General features: G+C 43.1%; 1 protein-coding gene across 1 annotated transcript; it reads right to left on the bottom strand.

The window, feature by feature from the left end:
* Positions 1 to 979: 979 nt before the first annotated feature.
* LOC138978535 (D-glucuronyl C5-epimerase-like) lies at positions 980 to 26,640 on the bottom strand. The gene is made up of 8 exons (XM_070351280.1): positions 26,508 to 26,640; positions 25,819 to 26,059; positions 15,584 to 15,755; positions 12,327 to 12,563; positions 11,735 to 11,992; positions 10,990 to 11,186; positions 10,042 to 10,232; positions 980 to 9,372 (listed from the first exon to the last, which is right to left on the bottom strand). Exons 1-8 carry the CDS (start codon positions 26,615 to 26,617, stop codon positions 8,985 to 8,987), a joined length of 1,794 nt encoding a protein of 597 aa, XP_070207381.1. The 5' UTR covers positions 26,618 to 26,640; the 3' UTR covers positions 980 to 8,984.

Genomic DNA, 26,640 nt, shown 5'->3' with positions numbered 1-26,640 from the left:
TATCGAAAGCCTTCTTAAAGTCACAGTAAATAATATCTATGGCTTCACCTTCATCAACAAATTTTGTGAGGTCTTCCATGACCTCTATGAGTTGAGTGACACAAGAACGTCTTTTTCTAAAACCATGCTGACAGTCAGCATATAAGTTATTGTCTGTGAGATAAGACACTATAGAATCCCGAACAAGAGACTCCAATACCTTGCATGTTACACAGGTTAAGCTTACTGGCTTTGTTTGCGTCTCCCACCGGAGAGTCAGACAAGGGAGACAATCAATAGAAAACTGAAGCTAATCTTCATTACACAAGAATAATCATGTTGCACCAGGGGTCTCAGGAGCGATAAACACACACACACACACACACACACACACACACACACACAGGTGACAGAGTGATTATTTTGTCTGTAATTATTGTGTATGTTAAATGTAACGTTGTTGTAGATTAACTATTTTATAGTTTCACACACAGACACACACACATTCACTCACTCAGTGTTATTGTAATAGGCAGGGAAACAAGTTAAATCACTCTTGTATGTAGTTTTATAGTTTAAGCCGATGGCAGTAAAGTATTTTAGGTATTTCCTGTGGAACTGGTTTGCTGACCAAACCAGGCAACTGGCTAACTGTGAACTTGTTGTATTTTATCTGTAGCAGACGAGTTTTGCTGCGGGATGAATGTATCGCTTTTGTAATGAAGAATACACACCAATCAGGAGTGTACAGCAATCCTTTTGTCATAAGCTTACTGCGCATGCGTGATAACGTGATTATTGACATTACCAACGGAACTAGAGAATGGAAGACATGAACAATCAATAAAGAATCTAGAAAAAACCAACGTGACTGCCGTTTTCCTGCGTGATTGATGCCAGCCTCTGAACGAACTTCACAGAAAGTTCAGTAAGGTTACACACACACACACACACACACACACACAACAAAAATGTGACATCCAAACACAAGAATGCAGTCTATGTTTACTGAGAATTTTATTTTTTGATCAAGATAACATCGCTCTCTCAAACACACACACATACGCGCACACACACACACAAACACTCACACACACAGATGTGCCGTCACATTTTCTCAATCAACAAGTTTGCACTGGAAAAGTGCATCAAAATATACACATAAATCATCACTACCAACAAAACATATTTACCCATTTAAAAGCAGCCTCCAAAATTCTATGCAATATATACAACAACAAGACAGAAATAGCCACTTCACATTTTTAATGTGGGGGGTAAAAAGGAAAAGACAAATAGACAAAACATACTGAGGTTGGCAATGAAAAATGCTTCTGAGGATCTGGGTCAAAATGAAACTTTCAGTTACAACCTAGTACCTGTATACATATAATGTGTAGGATATGTTAGTTCACTAGATCTCATTCGGCTTCACAAAACATAACACAACTTTAAATTAAAAGAAAAGGTACGGAGAAAAAAAAAAGAGAAAAAAAAAGTAACAAAAAAACACACACAAAAAACCAAATACAAACAAATACAAACAAAACAGAACAAACAAAAAAACACAGAAGAGAAAACACCAACAAACAAACAAAATAAAACAAAACTTGATAATAACCGCTGTGATATTAGCCTTGAGGATCAGAAACAATTCACACAAGGTCTGCGAGAATTGACCAAAAGATTTGAGGGCACAGGCTGGTTTTGAGTGAGAAAGTCAAAATGGGGGAAGGGGGCAGTGATCCTTCTACATTGTTTTAGCATCTCTTGATACAAAGGAAATCTCTCCCCCTCTACACACACACTCACTCACACACAAACCCCAGCATGTGCCTGTGGGGGGAGTGGGAGTTATTGACATGGAAAGAGTAAACGTTGTGAAATTAAGCGAGAAGGATTACAGAAAACCAACAACCAAAGCAGCATGAATTAGAACTGGTTTGAACCAAAAGCTTTTAGAAATGAAAAACAAAAAACCTCTTTCTCTTGTCATATCAAAGAAGAAAAAACCTTCAGACAGAATATGGCTAAAACAAAGAGCAATCACATTTGCTCTAAGTTGTATGATGCCAACAAAAATGGTATAAATTCAAATCAACACCCAAGGCTAATATTCTTTAAAATAACAACCAACTTAACAAATTGTCTTTGAATTGTTGACAGATGTCGGAAGAGTCAAAGTTTTGAACAGATTAAAAGAAAAGAATGTATTAATGTTTTCTTCACTTGCACATACATGTAGTGAGAATGTAAACTGAAGTAGATAATTTTTGAATTCACAAAGTAACAAAACATTGCATGTAATACATTGTTATAATAACTAGAAAGACCAACAGTTCTCAGTACACGTAAAACCTTTATCCCCTACACTGTATTCATTGAATTCAAGACAGTACAAGTCTCAGTGTCACCAATAAATACTTGACTGGTGGCTTAAAATAACCAGCATACTGACACATAGCTAATTATTTGTTTATTAAATCTTCCACGTGTGTTCCCAGTTCATGCAACAACTGGATAAGTGATCATGTATTGTTCAACCATTAAAGAGGCAGCCTCAGGAGAAAAACAATTATGGCGAACCAAAATATAGGAATGGAGCGCTAAAAGAGACGGTTGACTGGCACTGGCAGACACAATTAATATTCCAGCCGCTGACAACGTCTGTACAATTCAGGCAGCAAAGCCACACACATGGAATGCATTGACAAAGAGATTTTAATTAATTATTCACAGTATCACATTATCACTGTGTGCTGGCTGGTCACACAGCCAGCTATTGTATTTACAGGTCATCATAAATGTTTCTTTTTCTTTTTCTACCTCCCCCCCCCCCTCCCCCCTCTCTCTTCTGTATCTCTCTCACACACACAAGCAGGTATGCACACACACATACACACACACACACACACACACACACACACAAAACGCACTCACGCTTACACGCACACACACACACACAAATAGACCCACACAGCCTATTACCCTAGAACAGAAAAAGGCTTTCAGCATTCAGTTATTAAAATGTCTAGTTATCCTACCAACCACCCAAATATATATAAAACAGCAACAAAATTGCTGTAAACCAACTAACAAAGAAAAAAAGGGACCTTGGTGGTTGATGCAGTGTGTGTGTGTGTGTGTGTGTGTGTGTGTGTGTGTGTGTGTGTGTGTGTGTGTGTGTGTGTGGGTGAGGAGGGGGAGGGAGAATTCTTGTCACTAAAGTTTAGTCTTATGACAGAAAAGTAGCATACATGCATGTACATTTTAGCACCATAACCATATATACCTAGAACATGGGAAATCCATTCAAAAATATGTACAATATACCTTTTCCAGTTATTATTTTTTTAATTTTGTTAAGAAGAAAATGCAACATAGAACAATGACTGTCATGAAATGAACTTAGCTTGCCTCAATTTCTGAACACCATATTTTTGAAAAGCGGATGTGTGCTTTGAATTTGATGTTATGGCACTGATTAAAATTGACACTCATCAATCAGTATGACTTTACAGCAATCCACAGTAGTGCTTCCTTAATGTTACATGATATGCAGTTTTGTCCCAAATGCTAGTGATTTATTATTTTAACATTTAAAAAAAAAAGGGTAATCGTTTTACATCTTCCTCACACAATCAGGAGTTATGAATCAAATCAGGCGTATGGCTGCCTAAATGGCGGGGTAAAAAACGATCATACACGTAAAATTCCACTCGTGCAAAAAACACGAGTGTACGTGGGAGTTTCAGCCCACGAACGCAGAAGAAGAAGAAGAAGAAGAATCAAATCAAAAGTCAAATTGAAAATGGTCATCCAATTTAGTGCTTAATTTTACCATGAAATTTGTTTCGTTAAGTGTATAATAATAACATGTATCTTGCACAAATTGGACAACACTTCTAACAATCATTCATAAGAAGAAAACAAGTCGCGTAAGGCGAAAATACAATATTTAGTCAAGTAGCTGTCGAACTCACAGAATGAAACTGAACGCAATGCCATTTTTCAGCAAGACCGTATACTCGTAGCATCGTCAGTCCACCGCTCATGGCAAAGGCAGTGAAATTGACAAGAAGAGCGGGGTAGTAGTTGCGCTAAGAAGGATAGCACGCTTTTCTGTACCTCCCTTTGTTTTAACTTTCTGAGTGTGTTTTTAATCCAAACATATCATATCTATATGTTTTTGGAATCAGGAACCGACAAGGAATAAGATGAAAGTGTTTTTAAATTGATTTGGACAATTTAATTTTGATAATAATTTTTATATATTTAATTTTCAGAGCTTGTTTTTAATCCGAATATAACATATTTATATGTTTTTGGAATCAGCAAATGATGGAGAATAAGATGAACGTAAATTTGGATCGTTTTATAAATTTTTATTTTTTTTTAAAATTTTCAGATTTTTAATGACCAAAGTCATTAATTAATTTTTAAGCCACCAAGCTGAAATGCAATACCGAAGTCCGGGCTTCGTCGAAGATTGCTTGACCAAAATTTCAATCAATTTGGTTGAAAAATGAGGGCGTGACAGTGCCGCCTCAACTTTCACGAAAAGCCGGATATGACGTCATCAAAGACATTTATCAAAAAAATGAAAAAAACGTATGGGGATTTCATACTCAGGAACTCTCATGTCAAATTTCATAAAGATCGGTCCAGTAGTTTAGTCTGAATCGCTCTACACACACACACACACACACGCACAGACACACATACACCACGACCCTCGTTTCGATTCCCCCTCGATGTTAAAATATTTAGTCAAAACTTGACTAAATATAAAAAGCAAATGTTCGTGAAACACTGGACTTGGGCTTAAAAGCTGCATTTAAAAGACAGTTTCATACCTATGTATTGGTAATCAAAATTCTGTTTAGTGCTGGAAGATTAACAGGAAATGTCCAAGAATCAAAAAGAGAAGCAGTGAGTGAAAGTTTGTTTCTTCTTTTAAATCTCCTATATCCCAACAATAACCCACATGCAAATCATACCAATAAAACTGTTGTCATCTTTTGAAAAAAAGGGCACGGCGTATTTAAAATGCCAGACCCTGTTAAAATTGCAGCGAAACACAGTCATTATAACACATGGAGACTGTGACCTGCGGCAAACTGCAGGTGTGTTACATGTCAGTTTGGTTCACTTCTCTTGAGGTAATTTTGTTTTGTTTCTCTGTTTATTAGGCATTTTCCAATTCCTTTGAGCTGTTTAAAACTTACTGAAAGAAAAGCTACCTGTAAAAAAAGGCCCAAAAAATGTAAAACGATGAAAAATCCTGTAAAAATCTTTCTATAAAAATCGGAGTAAGCCAATGTAAAAATTTCACATAAAATCTGTTTTAAAATGTAACAGGCAAGAATGGTGCTGCACAGACTTTTCCATGCAACTCATAACAACAACAATCTGATATAATCACATTCTGTACTGCCTCACACAATGTGATCACATTTACTGTGAACAAGTAATTCCATTACCCTTTGTTTCCCTGAAATTTGGGGTTAAAGAAACCAGTAGCACTGCAAATTTTAAAACAACAGACTAAGATAATGATTTAAGACCAAAAAGGACTATGAGACATACATAAGGAAAAGACCTCTCTTTTCAATGAGTGATTCCACGCTTTTCTTTAAACATTTTCAAAGCTTCTACATACAAAAAGCAAACATCAAAAACTTACACTTCAAGCATTTTTGAGGCACACATGTTCACAACATTTCAAAAGACAGACTAAGTGATTTAGTTAGCAGTCTTTCTCAGAACAGTCGGCGCAGGCCCATAACTAGTACTATGGGAATCATACCAATATGATTTTGCAACTTCAATTTTCACGCAAGGTTCTTGCGCCTTCATGAATTTCATCTTTTGTACTTGAATGTGTACTACTGCTTCCATGTTTGAATAACATTCACAGCATATAATCATCAACAGAGGTATTTGAAAGCTGTAAAAAAAAACTATTTGAGACCACATACTTTTTTCCCCAAACACTCACAGGAAAAACTAACTTTGAACAGAGGTAGAAGTTGCTGCTACATTGAGGAAAAAAGCGATAAACAAGGTTTAAATAAATCGTCTTCAAGTGCAGTTTGATATAAAATTTTAAAGTGCAATTCATGTGCCAACTAAAAGTGTGAGTGCAATTTAGCACTTTCCATGAGCAACGGAATGTTGATTCACAATGCACAACCCAAGTCATGTGACTAACAACAACGAATACTTTAAGCAGCGTTACTTACACTGTCAACGCTGCTGTGAATAAAAGAAATCGGGTCAGGTCATTTCTTTTGAATGCTACAATCTGCCAGTGTTTGTATTTTTGTTTTACAAGGCCTGAAACTTTAGCTGTGACCTTAGAATCCTTTATCTTGCGCATACGTGCACACGAGGGTGTAATTCTGACACCGAGGAGAGCCTGCACAACATTGACTCTGGGAAATAAATCCCTTGCCAAACGTGGGGGTTGAACCCACGCCGATACTGACAACGGGTTTTAAAGCCATGGCCACTATCCACTGAGCTATCTCCCTGCCCTACCTACCATACTTGACAATGCACAGTTGCATGCAATGCTTCACATTACATGTGCCGTTATCATCTGTCATTTCCAGGTCATCTAACAGTTATAAAATTGTGGTATCATAAATGGTTGTTCTTCTTCGCGACAGCTAAGTTCTCTCACTGCTGTTTTTACAACTATAACTGTGGCATTCATGCTGATAAAATGAGATCAAAGGTAATTTATGGAAGGGACACAACTGTAAAATTAACTTGCATTCATCAATCATGAACAGTTACATTCTTCAGGAGAGGGGCGGGGGGAGGGGTAGTCCTTTTTCTTTTCAAGTTTTGCAAACATTTAGTACTGCTCATCTTTAGTGTCAGAAATTCCAACGTTCTTGCATAATTTCTCTTCTTGCTTCGTCTCTTGAAAAGCATACTTGGAGCAACCTGCACTGGAATTACTTTCAGATGTTTTAAAAGAGGCTTCAAGCATGTTGTGTTCAGTAACTAATTTTGTGTGGGAGGGGGGGGGGGGAGGGAAGGGTGGTGAGAGAAGATAGTAGAAACTACAAAAAGACTTAATCGGTTATCATTTGCAGCTGCCCTGAGATAGTTTGAATTCCTGTTAGAAGGGGAAATAGGACTTCACAACACATGACATGGAACACTGCAAAGCTATCCGTCTGGCTTGCATGGCAAACCAAACAAGGACCAAAAGACATGATCTCACAACAATAAAAGAATATTGACGTTAGTTTGGGCAGATCTGAGGACAGGTATTGAATGCTTACGAGATGAGCTGCTTATTCATAGCTGCTAAAAAACAAAGAGAAAAAAACAACAACACATTAGCAAAATCTTCGCATTTACAGTCAAAAGGAATTTCATCCCTGTAATCAATGCATACACTCATATAATTATTCTTTTTGTGTGTGTGTGTGTGTGTGTGAAATTCAATCTTGTTTCAAGTTGGGAGTAATACTCACTCTCATTCACCCCACAGAAATATCTATTGTGTTTCTTTATATCACACGGTCCCTCACACATTTTACTTCACACACTTTCTCTGCACATTTCCCTCTCCCAACAGAATGTTGTTTTACAAAATACCTTTCACCCCACGCAGCATCCATAAGATGCCGGTCAGATGTATAGCAGGTATTAGTCCTTTCAGTTGCAACACGTGACTGGGACACGATATATTTCTTTTGCGTCATCACCCAGCTCACACTATCAGCCGGTCAGATGTATAGCAGGTATTAGTCCTTTCAGTTGCAACACGTGACTGGGACACGATAAATTTCTTTTGCGTCATCAGCCAGCTGACACTATCAGCCGGTCAGATGTATAGCAGGTATTAGTCCTTTCAGTTGCAACATGTGACTGGGACACGATAAATTTCTTTTGCGTCAAGCTGACACTATCAGCCAAGCTGTCAAATGATGCAGGTCTGTTCCACAGCTTGCGTACAGTGGAACCCCCCTTTTAAGATTTCCCCCATAAGTGAAAAAATTTTTTTTCTAAAAAGGGAGAAGTCTTAATAAAATAGGGGTAACTTCAGTGGTTACGAACAGAAAGTCTGGAAATGCAGGGTCTGAAAAGGGGAGGAATTTGAAATCAGGAGTTTTAAAAGGGACTTATTTTTAAATGAGGGCAAGTCTACAGGGAAATGAACTGAACATCTGGTCAAGTCTTCAAAAGGAGGTATCCGGTCTTAAAACTATGCACAACTCGTATTTACCGGTGTGTCCTGAGGATAAATTTACACCTGCTAGGAAGAGAAACTCTGGGCAAGCAAGACATTGAAAGGGAGTAGAAGTCTCAAATCAGGGGGTCAGGGGGTCAGGGGATCAAGGGGTCAGGGGGTCAAGGGGTCAAGGGGGTCTGAAAAGGGGGTTCCACTGTAGTCTGACAAGAGACGCATCTTTCCAGAACTTGGACAGAATCAGTGAATGGCCGGCCTGTAGTTCACATGTGAATTCTTGGCATACTGCACGCTTGAGATATATCCAAAGAAGCACAACCGTTGAATGTGGAAGAAGATCATGACTGGGCAGTCTTCAGTACTGCTGTCAATAGTTCACACAACCGCTTTTTACAACTCCAAAACCCCTCCAATGAGGACGAAAACATTATGTAATAAAACTTCTCACATCTTTTTGAAGCCGTCTGTCAGTCAATCTGATATCAAATCGTTATCATTGTTGATGATAGCAGTTTCATCAGCTTGAAAGCTGGGATCAGTATGTAAAATCCAGCAGATAAATTCCTGCAGGTCTGCGACGCACAGCAAACTCTGACTTCTCTACCACTGACATACAAAGTGGTATGGGACACACTGACGTAGTTACTGCTGCAACACACACTGTTATCGTCTTGAAAGCTTGCATCAGTGTGTCAAATCCAGCAGATAAAATCCTGCAGTATTAGGACTAAAAGAAAACTCTTGGTCTCATTACCACAACACTGATGTACTAACGCCACGGCCAACGCTGTCAGTTGTGTCGTGCTCGCTTTCCCTTCATATACCCCATCCAGCGTTGGGCGGTGGTTTTGAACAAGGGGTCATCGTCTATGATGACCAGCTGTAAGAGCTGGTTGATATGAGTCGTATGATAGTCCCAGCGAGCGCGATTGGGCTCGATGCCTAGGGTCAGATGGCGGAGGTCATAGAAAGTGTCGCTGCCTGTGTCGAACATGAGGAGCATGGCCTTGAGCGACTTCATGCCGGCCTCGTAGAGCTTGCTGGCCACCACGCTGTCGTCTTTGTTGGCCGTTTCCTTGAGGTCGTAGAGGCCAAGCAAGGCGTAGATGAAGCCGTTGAGCACGAAGCTGCTGGGGGTGGTGGGGTACTCCTCATACCAGTCGTACTGCCCCATGAACCTGTACACCCACACAAACATGTTTTAGACATCGTCATAGTCAAGGCAACATTTATTCAACAAGAAATTAAAGCAAATGCTTACACGTTGACTCTCCTTCGTCATTTCCCATTACAGTGGAACCCCCCTTATATAACACCCCTCCCCCTCTCCCCCAAAGTAAGACGTACTCCCTCCCCTTTAAGACACCCCCTCCCCACCCGATAGAAGACTCCCTCTCTTCTTACCCCCTCCCCCTCCCCCAACCATCCTACCAAATTGAAGACTCCCTCCTCCTACTCAGCACAGAAAGCAACCAGGCTGTAAAAGAGAGAGAGAGAGAGAGAGAGAGAGAGAGAGAGAGAGAGAGAGAGAGAGAGAGAGAGAGAGAGAGAGAGACAGAGAGAGAGAGATACAGAGACAGAGACAGAGAGAGAGAGACAGACAGACAGAGAGAGAGAGAGAGAGACAGAGAGAGAGACAGAGAGAGAGATACAGAGAGAGAGAGATACAGAGACAGACAGAGAGAGAGAGAGAGAGAGATACAGACAGAGAGAGAGAGAGAGAGAGAGAGAGACAGAGAGAGAGAGAGAGAGAGAGAGAGAGAGAGAGAGAGAGAGAGAGAGAGAGAGAGAGAGAGACTGACTCAGAGACTCAGAGAGAGATCCACACACACACAAACAGTACTCACTTGGCCAGCACGCCGCCCTGTTCACTACTGATCTCAAACAGCTTCATGGCCTTAACAGCGGCCGTCAGATACTGGGGGTCGGAGGTCAGGAGATGGGCGCGAACCAGAAGAGACATGGCTTGACCCTGGGCCATGGCGGAGTACCAGCCCGGAGGCAGCTCCATCACACCCTCCAGCAGCTTGCGGCGCACCTGCAAATACAGGTAAGTTCTTCTTGCTTTAGACTGGGCAATGTTTTGGCTGTACAGCGGAACCCCCCCTTTTAAGACCTCCAAAAATCTGACAAAATCAGGTCTTAGACAGGAGGGGATGTTAAAATGGGGGTAAAGCTACTGAGGTTTTCAACAGAAAGTCTTTGAAAACAAGGTATTTAAAAAAGAGGGAGTCTTAAATTGGGGAATCTTAAAAGGGGGGGGGGGGGGGGGGGGGGTTACACTGTAAAGGTGATGGATGTTGAATTATTATGTCCAACGTATATGTTTGAATATTTGTTAAGCAGCTTGAAACTGAATTTAAAAAAAAAAATGTTATTATCATTGCATCCTTGCTCTTTGGCTGTATTGGGCAATGTTTTTGCTGTATAGGTGACGAATGTTGAATGTATACTTTTGAATATTTGTTAAGCACCTTGAAATTGACAATCTCTTTAATTATAATTATTATCATCATTTCATCCCTACTCATTGACTGTGTGCAGTATATCCACATCAAGGTGGTGCTGAGAGTGAATTCATTGTATTCTTTTTTACCAAAAAATTGAGCCATCGGTGCCATATATGCCATGAGCTTAACAACATTTTTTCTGGTTCGATCTATCACTAATAGATATATCCAGGTGACAGTCTGACGTCACATCCTGCGAAAACTCTCTCATTGGCCATGATACACACAGGCACTCACCATTTATTTTTATAGGCCAACCTCCCCTATCTACACACAGACACTCACCATTATAGGCCAGCCTCCCCTATCATCCTGGTGTCGGACCATCCAGTCGGCCGCAGCGTAGAAGTTGTCCATGTGAGCCGATCTGGCCAAGGTCAGGTTATCCAGGCGACCTTGACCTCTGACCGCAATGTCCTTGATGCGGGCAAAGTTCATCTTGGACTTGGTGCGCCGTGTTTTCGTGTACTTCAGACTAAGTCCTGTTGAACAAGTAGCAAAAAAAGTTTTGAATACAAAGTTTAACTGATAAGGTAATACAAGTCAACATTTCTTGCGGTTTTACACTTCAGTTGTACCAGCAGTCCAAGACTGGTTCAAACCTGTATAGGGGTAGACACAAGGTTAAGATTGTTGCAGCAGAGTTCAGGAAAATATGGACGTACCAAGGAAGCAGTTGTACCTACAACATTATGCACATATCTTTCTGCAGCTGTACATCTTTGTATCTCTACTGTGACAAATCATCACATAATTCCTGCAGTTATAGCGCAATGTACCTGTACCTACCCCAGTACGCATGCACCTTTCTGTAATCTTCTTTACGTAATCTGTACCTCAACTGTACCTTCATATATCAGTACAATCTTCTACAGCAATAGCATTGTATCCCTGTACCTACACCAGTACACATGTACCTGTCTACAGTTTGACTTCACTAGCACTGTACCTCTACTGTACCTTCATATATCAGCACACTCTTCCATAGCAATAGCATTGTACACCTGCATCCACACCAGTACACACGCACCTTTCTGCAGGTCAATCTTGATGTCCCGGGCCAGGTGAATCCAGTGACCTCGTTGCTGACCCAGACCGTAGAAAATGTCCGAGCCTTCCATGGTGATGAGTGTGGAGCTCAGCACAAAGTGGATGTTAAACAGCTGACCGCTCTGTGTTTCCACGGTGACCGTCAGACTTCCGTTGGACGTGAAGAGAACGTCGACAGTCATCACGTAGTCCTCCTTTTCATCAGCCATCATCACCAGGCCGGGGTTGCGCAGCGAATCTGTTACACCAGGAACACATGATTGTCAACCGTGCATCTTCGACACAAAAGAAAATGTGATCATGTCGTATCATTTAGAGCGCTTACTTCCCTTTGTTTATCAGTTGTTCCACACAAAAGATCTTGCCGAAAGTTTGTATCAGGACGATGGAGGGACTGTGCTAGCAAGGAGCACACAACCTTGGCATGAGCGCTCCTTGGGATAACAGAACACTTTGGAAATACTTTTCACTTTGCACTTTCTGGTAAAACAGATGCAACACAATCATGCGCTTCTCATTAAGCTACTCAACGCTCAACTCCACCCTAACCCTTTCCCCCTCAAACAACCCACCAGAGGCGGCAAACTCCACGACATTGCTGTCGGTGTTGGAGTCGTGGGTGAGTCGCATGTGAGCACGGTTGTCTGGTCGCGCCCAGTCGGCCACGTCCTCCTCCTCCCCATCCTCCATCACCAGCACCTCGGGCAACCCTTCCACCAGGTGCTTGCTGTAGTGACTCAGCCCGTACTGCGCGATCTGGATCGGGTAGAAGTGACCGTCTGGCGTCCACTGGGTGGAGAACGGTACCCCTGCAACACGAAAGGATCATCAGATTAGCATCCTAGTGAATTCTGGCCAGAGATTGTGGACCTCAAGGAGAAACTGTGGGGCCCAGAGGTGTCCCTGCTGCGAACTGCAAACTTCATCACATATACAACCTTGACAGTCTAGCATGGCAACAGGAACAGAGAAGAAGAAGAAAAGAAGATTAGTATCCTTGTAACAAAACAAGCAGTGATGCTGTAGTGATTTGATGGCAATGATCCACCTGGATCAGGTAAACCTATAATCCTCTATCATTAACTGAGTGGAGAATGCATGGTGCCCCATGTAACAGACCTGCAGTCATGGTGTCAAATAAAACTTGTTTGTGTGTGACATCACTCAAAGAAGGACATCTGGAACAGGTCTAACTGTCCATGGAGAATGCTGACCCCTGCAACCTTTACCCATAGTTATGACGTACAGTAAATTTCCATGTGCAATGTAATAAAAAACAAAAAAAACAAAAAAACTTCTGCTTTATTGATTTCATACTAACAGTACCAAAATCAAGCATGTAGTATCTACTGTGTGGTGATATCATCACATTTGCATAAGAAACGATGCTACCACAGAATATAATCCCAAGGCTGAACTTAACCTCAGAATGATGAACAAACAACAAATACGGCGAATGAACAGACCAAGGGAAACAACCAGCCACGCTTTTCAACCCTTATGGCAAACGAAACCTGTGTTGTCTACCCTTTACTAGCAAACATCACACGGGAAACTGGGTCAGCAAATCCTGCCTGACAAGTTGATTATGTTGGGAAGGTGTAGTGAACCCCCCTAGGGATTTCCTCTGACAACAATTTCCTTCTGTTTCTTCTTCTTTTCTGGGGCTGTAGCCAGGATGCCACAAACTCAGGACCTTCAATGTAAAACCAGGGTCCCCACTGCTTTTTAGAAACAAAATTCCATGACTTTTCCATGACTTTCCATGAGCCTCAATAACATTTTCCATGACTAGATCCACAGGTCGCCATTTCCGAACACGCAAACTTGTTACGTCTTGTCACTGCCAGTTTTGACACTGGCTTGCTTTGCACTGAATTTGAGTCAGTTTCTACGCAGTGTCTCTTCGACAAGCAAGTCAAGCATTTGCTACGCAGTCAGATTATCGGTAATGTTTGCTGGTCCTGTCATTTCACTAAACTGGACCAGCCACTGTTTGTATCCATCTGCACTTTCGTAAATTCCGTTTCGTAACCGTCACTGTGACTTGACGAACTGTCATTTTTTTCACCGCGATACACAGTTCATTGCGAAGATCTTCCTCGGTAATTCGTTCCAATTCCGCATACTTTTTGTTGTCAAGAAACAACTCGAAAGAAAGTTTCAAACTCATCATCCTCCATCTTGCTTGTCGAAGCGCTAAAGTACTTTATCGATGCAAAAACAAAAGCAGAAAACTTTGACGAAACCGACTCAAATGCAGCGCAGACGACACGACGAGATAACGGAAGGAAGTGACTCTGAGCCTCGCTTTGGCTCAAGTGCCCAGGGTTCGTACAGAGTCCTTGAACCCTGGAAAACTCCTTGAAAATTGGAAAACCTTTTCCAGGCCTTGAAAAGTGCTTGAAAATAGAGGTTTGTTAAATAAGTCATTGAAAAGTACTTGATTTTTCCAAATTGTTGCCTATACATTTCATTGTAGCTTGTCTTATTTTAAAAAAAATGCAACCACCTTTTTTTTCGTCAAATACAGTACACACATTTTGGGAGAATAAAAGATCGAGTAAAAACGAAAGCAGACGAACTAACTATTACTAGTCACCCGTAGTTGCTTCCCTTCCCGGAAGTTGGCAAGGGAAACAACTACGGAATGACTAATAGTTTGCAGACGCGGAGAACCGCAGTGGCATTTTTATATCTTGCATTAATTTGGGGAAAATCATGTCCTTGAAAAGCATTTATTTGGTCCTGGAAATGTCCTTGAAAACTCATTGAATTGTATCAGCTCTGCCCTGCAGGAAGCCTGAGTGCCGTTAAAAATACCGTTATTCTCATATGCAAATACGAAGGAGAAGTTGGTCATACGAACAAGCCTTGTGCTGGCGACGCAAATCGCCGCTGGCTGGCAAAGGGGGGGGGGGGGGGGGATGGGGAATGGCTGGGCGACTAAAATCGCCACTGGCGTGCTAAATGTTAATTTTTTTTCTTTCTTATTTTTGTTAAATTCCATGACTTTCCATGGCTTGAATTGAAATTCCATGACTTTCCAGGCCTGCAAAAATTAAAAATCAAATTCCATGACTTTCCAGGTTTTCCATGACCTGTACGAACCCTGTAAAACAGATGGAGACACATCCTTGCCTGGTGGAATGCTGTGAAACAAAACATGAGCGCTAGGACAAGTTAGCCATGACTGGTTACTTGCTGCTGACATTTTTCACAAATGAGGCCGATATAGCACAAAACGACAAAAGACTGAACGACAAAAGATCGACACAAGAGAAAATCGATCGACATGACAAACATTGGAATGACAGAAGATCGAACAACAAACAAATAAACGAAAGAAAATCACAGCAACTAAGGGGCATTTTCAGGACCAGCATTGCAGGACAGCTACATTTTGGAAAAGGTAACAGAAAAAACAAATGTCCTCTCAACGGAGAGGCCTATCATGGCAGCTGGTACCCCTGTTGTCCAAAAATTCTGGTAATAATAATAATAATAATAATGATAATAATAAATAACTTTTCTATAGCGCAAGTTCTAGCAACAGGCCTTTTCGGCATCTGAGCAGTTCTCGCAAGATATCCGCGAGACAGGATCTTTGTTTTGCTTCTAAAGTCGTGAGAACTAGGATCTTCGGCCTTTGCAGCTCTTGCAAGATAGCGGACCAACATGCTTTGAAATTTGTGATAGCTTGCAAGAGCTTGGAATACCAATAGGGTCAATTGCCTCCAGGCGCTTTACAATTTGACAGCTTGCGAGAGCTTGGAATACCAATAGGGTCTATTGGCTCCGGGCTCTTTACAATTTGAGATCCGCTCACCTTCGATGGCGCTGATGCACTTGACACGGTCCCTCTCCTCCACGTGGTAGAACTCGAAGGACATGAAAACGCTGGAGGGGGAGTAACTCTGACGTGGCGGGTGCACCTTGGAGTTGGCGTGCATGAACTCCAGGCGCTCGTACTTGTCGTTGGTCTCCACCTTACCAAAAACCTGCACACAGGTAAAGGTCACATTCAAAACAGTGTAACAAATTAATTCTTTTTATCAACAATCCGCCATGTAGCTATATTTCTTGAACATAAAAACAAATGTTTACAGACTGAATCAAATTTAAAGCTGTCATCTCTCTAGCTCTATGACTATCCGGAGCTAGGTGTTTGAAAAGATAGGGCTGAGATTGAGAATCCTGTGCAGAAATCTGAACAGCTAAGGCGGCCTGATCGAATCCCGACCTACACTGCCTGCATGACCTTGACAGCTTCATTCAGCTCTTGACTTTTGTACTGATAGCTTCCTCTCTTCTTTCTCAAGGCTGAGCATACTTTATTTTGAAGAGGGATCGATTCTCAGACCTAACTTTTCAAAACACATAACTCCGGATAGTCATAGAGAGACCTGAGCTTTCAGTTCATAAAACACACAGGCACATTTTTCTGGTACCTTGCAACAGCTTTGTCTTGATCTTGGGACACTACTCTTTTGTCCCAAGTTGACTGTTTCATAAATTTTACCATGCAGCATATAATATGTCTGGTGGAATATGTTCTTTTAAGTTTTGCAGACATGATTGTGTCACAGACAGACAGACAGACAGACAGAAGTTTTGTAGACATGCCAGCCAGCCAGCCCGCCAGCCGCGTGCACGAGCACACACACACACACACACACACACATTTCCTGGCTGTACAGTGTTAGTACAACAACGTGAGTGTCTCACTACGTAACTAAAGTGCAGTACAAATCACATGGGTCTGGAAAATAGCTGTGTACAAATTCCCTTTAATGGGTTTTTATGCTGCATGCTTGCCTTGTCATTTGCTGATGGTTATCTGGAGTAGTGTTTCATATGATAATACCCTTTGTCATCATTTTCACGAGTTTTCATTCACAAGCACCTGGTAAATAAATCTCATGTTCCCCGGGGAATAAATCCCCGGTTACCATAGTTGCAGGAAGCCCTATTACATGGATAATCAAAAGCAAACCCAATAGAAACGCTCGAGGATTCTTCTGCTCTTTTCATTGGCGTTTCCCCAGACCTAAACAGACGACAAGACACTGCTTTGCAAAGTTCCAAAAACCAACTGGCAAACTGGCAAAAGTAAACAAAAAAACAAAACTACTTCAATAAATTCGTCACAAACAAATGAAACCTACCGATATGTCATGTCTTCTTACAAAGTCATGGAGTGCGTGTATCTTTGTGTGAGAAACACGAACGTCAAGTTCAAGTCAAACCAATTGACCCCTGAGCTGACACACACATTTTGACCCGTGCACAAGACGTTGTATCGATAAACGAAGCACAAATAAGAAATAATGATAAAAGCAAAGAAAATAGCAACAAGATATGCAAACATCTCACAAAGCCGAGCAAGCAGATTGACAGGTCTAATGAAAAACAAAGAGGTACTGAGTCGGAAACAAGATCGCGATTCTTTCCTTCGCTGCTCGACGCAAATCTTCTGTGACCTTTGACTCAACGTAGCTTCCACATTCGATTACTAAGCTTAATACTCACAACTGAAAGCCGAGGGAGTGGAATACCGAGATGAACAAACAGAACTGTGCATCCTCAAACCTGACATATTCATCCCAACATTTTAAGAACTCAAATACAGAAAGTTGCTTTCACACACCAGCTTTGATTGCCAGTGGTTATCCGCACGGAACTCGTGTGGTTATCAGCACGGAACCCGTGTTTCAAAGCATGGCTCCCTGTGTTGATTGTTATCTTATTTTCTCACTACCAAAATGATGACAAAAACGATGTTTGGTGGTTTGTTGTCAGACCAGCTTTTTTTGTCGGTCCTCGAGGGGCATATCGACTTTTGTTTCATATTTATTGACCGCGTCCTTCGGCCTTTGTCAATAAATATGAAACAAAAGACGATATGCCCCCCCTCGGACGACAAAAAAGCTGGTCAGTCAACAACCCATCAAACATCTTATATTAACCACTTCTGTTTAGGTTTTTCCTTTAAGCTGGCTTATGAAATGCTATTCTATTTCATGTCAACCGAGTTTGCATGGTCCACAGAGCATTGCGCTGTATTAGATGTTAAATTGAATCTGACAGTATTCGGTCAGAGCAAACACTGTGTCAGTGTGACATTATTATCAATGATCTGCACCCTTCCCACTCTCCCCCCACTCCAACCTACCCCCCCCCCCCTCTCTCTCTCTCTCTCTGTGACTCAGAGACAGACAGCCACAAAGGGATAGGACTAAATTTAGATGTTTCTTCTTTTTCTTCTTCTTAACAAAATCATTCTTTCAAAATTGGAGAGGACATGAAAACCAAAGTTATCCATAACAAATTCCTCATCAAGTCCAAGTGATGTTAGCGGAACTGACATCCAAGTAGTCTGTTCACAAAGACAACTTGGGGATGTTTAAACTACTACTGAAAGTACAGTGGTACCTGTGGTGAAAGGACATGACCATGAGCTAGTGGGACCAACCTCAAAGTAGGTCTGTATGAAGGAGAAGGACATAGCACAGCTAGTGGGACCAACCTCAAAGTAGGTCTGTATGAAGGACAAGGGCATAGCACAGCTAGTGTGACCAACCTTAAAGTAGGTCTGTATGAAGGAGAAGGGCATAGCACAGCTAGTGGGACCAACCTTAAAGTAGGTCTGTATGAAGCAGAAGGACATAGCACAGCTAGTGGGACCAACCTTAAAGTAGGTCTGTATGAAGCAGAAGGACATAGCACAGCTAGTGGGACCAACCTTAAAGTAGGTCTGTATGAAGGAGAAGGACATAGCACAGCTAGTGGGACCAACCTCAAAGTAGGTCTGTATGAAGGAGAAGGACATAGCACAGCTAGTGGGACCAACCTTAAAGTAGGTCTGTATGAAGAAGAAGGACATAGCACAGCTAGTGGAACCAACCTCAAAGTAGGTCTGTATGAAGGAGAAGGAAATAGCACAGCTAGTGGGACCAACCTTAAAGTAGGTCTGTATGAAGCAGAAGGACATAGCACAGCTAGTGGGACCAACCTCAAAGTAGGTCTGTATGAAGGAGAAGGACATAGCACAGCTAGTGGGACCAACCTCAAAGTAGGTCTGTATGAAGGAGAAGGACATAGCACAGCTAGTGGGACCAACCTCAAAGTAGGTCTGTATGAAGGAGAAGGACATAGCACAGCTAGTGGGACCAACCTCAAAGTAGGTCTGTATGAAGGAGAAGGGCATAGCACAGCTAGTGGGACCAACCTCAAAGTAGGTCTGTATGAAGAAGGACATATAGCACAGCTAGTGGGACGAACCTTAAAGTAGGTCTGTATGAAGGAGAAGGGCATAGCACAGCTAGTGGGACCAACCTCAAAGTAGGTCTGTATGAAGGAGAAGGGCATAGCACAGCTAGTGGGACCAACCTTAAAGTAGGTCTGTTTGAAGGAGAAGGGCATAGCACAGCTAGTGGGACCAACCTTAAAGTAGGCCTGTATGAAGGAGAAGGACATAGCACAGCTAGTGGGACCAACCTCAAACTAGGTCTGTATGAAGCAGAAGGACATAGCACATCTAGCGGGACCAACCTCAAAGTAGGTCTGTATGAAGGAGAAGGACATAGCACAGCTAGTGGGACCAACCTCAAAGTAGGTCTGTATGAAGCAGAAGGACATAGCACAGCTAGTGGGACCCACCTCAAAGTAGGTCTGTATGAAGGAGAAGGACATAGCACAGCTAGTGGGACCAACCTTAAAGTAGGTCTGTATGAAGCAGAAGGACATAGCACAGCTAGTGGGACCAACCTCAAAGTAGGTCTGTATGAAGGAGAAGGACATAGCACAGCTAGTGGGACCAACCTCAAAGTAGGTCTGTATGAAGGAGAAGGACATAGCACAGCTAGTGGGACCAACCTTAAAGTAGGTCTGTATGAAGGAGAAGGACATAGCACAGCTAGTGGGACCAACCTCAAAGTAGGTCTGTATGAAGCAGAAGGACATAGCACAGCTAGTGGGACCAACCTTAAAGTAGGTCTGTATGAAGCAGAAGGACATAGCACAGCTAGTGGGACCAACCTCAAAGTAGGTCTGTATGAAGCAGAAGGACATAGCACAGCTAGTGGGACCAACCTCAAAGTAGGTCTGTATGAAGCAGAAGGATATAGCACAGCTAGTGGGACCAACCTTAAAGTAGGTCTGTATGCAGAAGGACATAGCACAGCTAGTGGGACCAACCTCAAAGTAGGTCTGTATGAAGCAGAAGGACATAGCACAGCTAGTGGGACCAACCTCAAAGTAGGTCTGTATGAAGCAGAAGGACATAGCACAGCTAGTGGGACCAACCTCAAAGTAGGTCTGTATGAAGCAGAAGGACATAGCACAGGTAGTGGGACCAACCTCAAAGTAGGTCTGTATGAAGCAGAAGGACATAGCACAGCTAGTGGGACCAACCTCAAAGTAGGTCTGTATGAAGAAGGACATAGCACAACTAGTGGGACCAACCTTAAAGTAGGTCTGTATGAAGAAGGACATATAGCACAGCTAGTGGGACCAACCTCAAAGTAGGTCTGTATGAAGGACAAGGGCATAGCACAGCTAGTGGGACCAACCTTAAAGTAGGTCTGTATGAAGCAGAAGGACATAGCACAGCTAGTGGGACCAACCTCAAAGTAGGTCTGTATGAAGGACAAGGGCATAGCACAGCTAGTGGGACCAACCTTAAAGTAGGTCTGTATGAAGGAGAAGGGCATAGCACAGCTAGTGGGACCAACCTCAAAGTAGGTCTGTATGAAGGAGAAGGACATAGCACAGCTAGTGGGACCAACCTTAAAGTAGGTCTGTATGAAGAAGAAGGACATAGCACAGCTAGTGGGACCAACCTCAAAGTAGGTCTGTATGAAGCAGAAGGACATAGCACAGCTAGTGGGACCAACCTTAAAGTAGGTCTGTATGAAGCAGAAGGACATAGCACAGCTAGTGGGACCAACCTTAAAGTAGGTCTGTATGAAGCAGAAGGACATAGCACAGCTAGTGGGACCAACCTCAAAGTAGGTCTGTATGAAGCAGAAGGATATAGCACAGCTAGTGGGACCAACCTCAAAGTAGGTCTGTATGAAGCAGAAGGACATAGCACAGCTAGTGGGACCAACCTTAAAGTAGGTCTGTATGAAGCAGAAGGAAATAGCACAGCTAGTGGGACCAACCTTAAAGTAGGTCTGTATGAAGGAGAAGGACATAGCACAGCTAGTGGGACCAACCCTAAAGTAGGCCTGTATGAAGGAGAAGGACATAGCACAGCTAGTGGGACCAACCTTAAAGTAGGTCTGTATGAAGGAGAAGAAAATAGCACAGCTAGTGGGACCAACCTAAAAGTAGGTCTGTATGAAGAAGGACATATAGCACAGCTAGTGGGACCAACCTTAAAGTAGGTCTGTATGAAGCAGAAGGACATAGCACAGCTAGTGGGACCAACCTCAAAGTAGGTCTGTATGAAGCAGAAGGACATAGCACAGCTAGTGGGACCAACCTCAAAGTAGGTCTGTATGAAGCAGAAGGACATAGCACAGCTAGTGGGACCAACCTCAAAGTAGGTCTGTATGAAGCAGAAGGACATAGCACAGCCAGACCTGTTTACCCCCAAAATGTCTTGGAGTAGCAGAGATAACCAAAAATAGTAGCAGGGGTATGAAAAGTAGTAGCAAGGTCATCGGCAAACTGTACTATGACCGTATTCAATCTTTTAGAACAACAGAACAGAAAAGAACAGCATTCGAGGTTTTTCAAGTGCAGACAGTCACTGTCAATTTGTTTTCTTCAGACTCCGATAGTATGCACTTCTGAGGTTCTTGAGCTGAGAACCAGTGAGGGCACCAACAGCATCGACAGGCGTTTTCTTAGACCCTTTCACCACAAGAAGGCTGTCCAGAGTGTCATCAGCCATGCTGGCTCTCTGTTCAGTTTTGTTCTTCCGCACACAGGAGAAGATCCTCTCACAATGTGCCGAGCTGTGAGGAATTGTTAAAATCCCCCTCATCACCAGTGACAAATCACTAAAGGCCCCCTCCTCCAGCGACCCGATACTGTTCCAGATGGTATCCAAGCGCAGTTCTTTTTCCTTCTTTAATTTGTCCTCTCCATTCTCATCCTCCTCTTCTTCTGACGACTCATCTTCTTTCTTCTTCTTCTCCTTAGCCAGGCAGGATGAAATGTCAGTAGACTGGTACAGGGAAAACTGTTCTGAGACATCAGACACAGTCTCTGGCAGCAAGCATGGGAACTTCTTGAGGAAATACCTAAGGCTTTCGAACTTGGACTCAACCTGCAGGGTGACATCTGCCACCTCTGCATGCTGAAGAAGTGGTTCAGAAATAGGCAACCACTTGAGCAGATAGTCAGTGACCTCCACAAAGAATTTCTTCACGTTGCAGAAGAATTCTGCGATTCTGGCATCTTTCAGGTGGTTTGCTTCTTTGGCATCAAGGAAGGCTCGCGCATCTTCTCCAATGACGATCTCACTGTTCTCCTTCTGGTTGTAAGTCAGCTTGTATTCCACTGTTGTCAAGTCTCCCTTGTACAGTAGAGCACTTGGCTTGACAAACTTGGTGAGAAGGGCTCTAACCATACGCAGCATGTCCCTCCTCATTCTATGGATCATGGGCCCTTCTTCCTGGAAGGACAGCAGGTATGGCTCAAAAACCTTGAAGGTGTGAGCCAAGAAGAGGCTGTAAAGTTTATTTGTGGGCGATCGGATGAAGACAAGGATGCCATCCACCTTACTGGCTGCGTATGAGCTGGATGCCGCCCCCCTGGACTGTTTCTCGTTATGGAAGAAATCCTTCAGGGCATCCCAGTTGGCTATCATTCTTTGAAGTGCCTTCCCGATGCTCAGCCACCTGGTGCTGACATGCTTGATCAGTTTCTGCATGCCTGTGTCATACAGCGCTTGGGTGCCCTTGAATCTTTGTTGGCGGTCTGAACTCTTTTCGAAGTAGTAAAAAATGTCAATAAGGGCTTCTTCTATGGAGGGCAGGTGTTTCATTCCCTTCTTCGCAGCATTGTGCACCATATGCAGGGTGCAGCCAGACAAGTAGATCTCAGGCTGCTCCTGTTTCAGGAAGGCAAACACCCCCTTGTTCTGGCCGGTCATTACTGGGGCGTTGTCCGACCCAAGGCGGAGGCAGTTGGTCCAGGGAATCAGGTTGCTGGCTAGCTCTGCCTTCAGCAGATTGGCAATGTTTTCCCCTGCAACACACATCGACACAAATCTTTTCCTTTTTGTTCTCTAATCAAAAGTTTTGAAAAAATATTCTAATATTTCATACTTTGCTACCTTTATTAAAGCAACTGGCATTATGAGAGAGAGAGAGAGAGAGAGAGAGAGAGAGAGAGAGAGAGAGAGAGAGAGAGAGAGAGAGAGAGAGAGAGAGAGAGAGAGAGAGAGAGAGAGAGAGAGAGAGAGAGAGACAACACCAGCTTGCTGTATTCTGCAACCTACAAGTACAACAAAAAAGTGACATTGGGCACTTGTGCTCAATTTTGTGCAGCTGCATCTTCACATCGAAAATGTACACCTTCCTGTAATTCAAAACATGGTAACAAATGGAAAATGAATATAATCAAATGTACACAGTACTTACCAGTGGCCGGTCCGTTGCAAACAGTAAGAGCTAACATCTGTGACTCAACAAGGCCAGTCTCTCTGTTGATCGTCCGAACAACCAGTGGAAACTGTTTGCTACCAGAGCCTGAGTCGTTGGAGCCATCTGTGGACACAGTGTAGGGACCTTTTTTCATCCGCTCTGCGATGCTTGCAGACTCCTCTTGCGCCATCTCCTTAATCATGGCTGTCGCTTTGTTGCGGCCACACTGAATTTCTGCAATAGAAAGTGAAAACAGTATAAGTTAATAGTGTGTGTCACTGTGTGTGTGTGTGTGTGTGTGTGTGTGTGTGTGTGTGTGTGTGTATTGAACAACAATAACATAAGGCCAAAAAAAAAAAATTGTCTGTTTAGGGTAACCCGACCGACCCTATCGATTTGGCGCCGACCCAAAAACTTTTTTTTGATTTCAAAAGAAAAAAAAGAGGTAAAAATGCTAAAAAGAGACATTTGGCGTTTCTTTCTCTCCCTTTCTCTCTGTTTTATTTATACGTTAGTTTTGAAACATGTATTCATCAAATATAAGAAGTGAATGTTCAGCCAACATAGCATTTACACACACACACACACAAAAAAACAAAAACAAAAAAAAAAACTTTACCTACCTACCGACCCTACTTTTTTTGGTCATGTTACCCTAAACAGACAATTTTTTTTTTTTGGCCTAACTAGTTTTCTTACACTTCTTTCTTAGATTGCCTCCCTTGTGCTAGTATATACTATATATATACATGTATTCATCTGACTGTGTGTGTGTGGGGGGGGGGGGGGTGAGAGAGAAAGAGAGAGTGTGTGTGTGTGCGAGAGAGTGAGTGAAATTGAGGGAGAGAAAAAGAAGAGAGAGAGAATAGGTGCATATATCTAGGTATATAGATCTTTTCTGTGTGTGTGCGTGCGTGTCTGTGTGTGTGTGTGTGCGCATCTATAGATACAAAGATCGTACTTACTTGCAGCGATTTTGGAGTCAGGACACATAGCTTGTATGGCTTTTGCCAATCTCCCAGCTGATGCAAGCGAAAGATTTGATTCGACGATCAGCCGGCACAAGATTGCTTCTGCTTTTGTGACATCGTCGTCGATGGAACTGGAGGCCGAGGGGCCTGCCTTAGCTTCGTCGCGAACAAAAAATGTATTAATGGGTGCACTCTTTACACCTGCTAGATCTTTGTGCGCCTGAGTGCCAACATGTTTTTTGCAGTCATTGAGGCCGCCGTGTTTCACCGAAAAATGAGAATTGCATACCGTGCAGTGTGCGAACTCAGCTCCTCTTGTTGAAGCAACAAGACAGGAGTAGGCTTCATGGTGGCTTTTGGTAAATTTTTGTTCTGCTTTACGGCGTTTTTTTGCTGAGTTGGGCTGATTCTTAGCAGAAGAATTGTCCATCAATATAATATCATCCTCATCATCTGTTTCATGAAGTTTTCGCTTGTCCATTGTGAATTTGTCTCTGCAAACATGGCACGACGGCGAGACGCGAAAATGGCGGGCGGCTTTAACCTTGAACCTGCGAGCGAGACGCGAAAGAGGGTCAAACAGCTGTGTTCAGGAGAGCCGATCTTTCAGTGCGACAGCGGACTGCGCGAGAGTGTATAATGCAGTAACTTAGGCGGGCGGGCTTTAACCATGAACCAGTCAAACTGCGAGCGAGACGCGAAAGAGGGTCAAACAGCTGTGTTCAGGAGAGCCGATCTTTCAGTGCGACAGCGGACTGCGCGAGAGTTAATAATGCAGTAACTTAGGCGGGCATTATGGCGGGCGGGTTTTAACCATGAACCAGTCAAACTGCGGGCGAGGACAAGTTTGGGTCGGCGCTGGGATCGGCGTGCAAGTAATTGCGGAGCAGAAAATGAACAGAAAGCGTAGTTTATTTTTATGGTCGTAGCAGCGTAGCACAAGTGCCAAATTCGGAGTTTGCTACGCCAAAATCGTAGGGTAAACAGGTCTGCACAGCTAGTGGGACCAACCTCAAAGTAGGTCTGTATGAAGGAGAAGGACATAGCACAGCTAGTGGGACCAACCTCAAAGTAGGTCTGTATGAAGAAGGACATAGCACAGCTAGTTGGACCCACCTTAAAGTAGGTCTGTATGAAGGAGGACATAGCACAGCTAGTGGGACCAACCTCAAAGTAGGTCTGTATGAAGGAGAAGGGCATACCACAGCTAGTGGGACCACCTCAAAGTAGGTCTGTATGAAGCAGAAGGACATAGCACAGCTAGTGGGACCAACCTCAAAGTAGGTCTGTATGAAGGAGAAGGGCATAGCACAGCTAGTGGGACCAACCTTAAAGTAGGTCTGTATGAAGAAGAAGGACATAGCACAGCTAGTGGGACCAACCTTAAAGTAGGTCTGTATGAAGGAGAAGGACATAGCACAGCTAGTGGGACCAACCTTAAAGTAGGTCTGTATGAAGCAGAAGGACATAGCACAGCTAGTGGGACCAACCTCAAAGTAGGTCTGTATGAAGGACAAAGGCATGAAGACCTCGGGTCCCTCTCTGCGACACTTGACCGGGTAGTCGCCATTGATCACGCAGTCCATCTCGTGGTACTTGAGGGAGGCCACTCTTCCCTCCTTGCCCCAACCACCTCCACGCACTCCGCCGCCACCGCTGTCAGACTTGATGGAGTTGGTGCCTCGGTTGTGGAACTCTGTCTTAAAGTCTGACACCACCGCCGGCACTTCTCTGGAATTAAAAGAACGTAAGAGTTATGTATGTCTTCTTGTCTAATGCCAGAAACATATGTGGCCTCGCACAAGAAATTCCGGTTTGTGTGTGTGAGTGCTTGCTTGTGTGTGTGTGTGTGTGTGTGTGTGTGTGTGTGTGTGTGTGTGTGTGTGTGTGTGTGTGTTTGTGTGTGTGCATTTGTGTGTGTTTATGTATGTGTATGTGTGTGTGTGTGTGTTTATGTATGTTGGTGTGTGTTGGTGTGTGTGTGTGTGTGTGTGTGTGTGTGTGTGTGTGAGTGTGTCTGTGTGGTCTCTTCCTTTCTCTATAATATATATATTCATGCGTGTAAGCGTGTGTGTGTGTGTGTGTGTGTGTGTGTGTGTGTGTGTGTGTGTGTGTGTGTGTGTGTGCGTCACTGCGTGAGAGCGTGTGTGCGTGCGTGTCTGTGTTCAGCAGTCAGTACCTGGGCAGGTGTCCATCATTCTTGCTGCAGGAGGTCCAGAGACAGGCGGTGACCAGAATGGAGACGATGCCCACAGCACCCACCAACCTCACCGCCTGGCTAAGCCGCATGCTGCCTCCTCACACCATGGCTG

The sequence above is a fragment of the Littorina saxatilis genome, linkage group LG10 (genome assembly GCF_037325665.1).
Source record: "Littorina saxatilis isolate snail1 linkage group LG10, US_GU_Lsax_2.0, whole genome shotgun sequence".
Lineage (NCBI taxonomy): Eukaryota > Metazoa > Mollusca > Gastropoda > Littorinimorpha > Littorinidae > Littorina > Littorina saxatilis.
Note: the sequence above shows the minus strand (reverse complement) of the source record. Positions and strands in the feature narration are given on the sequence as shown.

Excerpts from the sequence above, each read along its gene's own strand:
- LOC138978535 (XM_070351280.1), bottom strand. The coding sequence starts at position 26,617 with ATGCGGCTTAGCCAGGCGGTGAGGTTGGTGGGTGCTGTGGGCATCGTC. Across the intron at positions 26,060-26,507 it reads AATGATGGACACCTGCCCAG|AGAAGTGCCGGCGGTGGTGT; the intron begins GTACTGACTGCT and ends TTTTAATTCCAG. Across the intron at positions 11,993-12,326 it reads CGTGGAGTTTGCCGCCTCTG|ATTCGCTGCGCAACCCCGGC; the intron begins GTGGGTTGTTTG and ends CTGGTGTAACAG.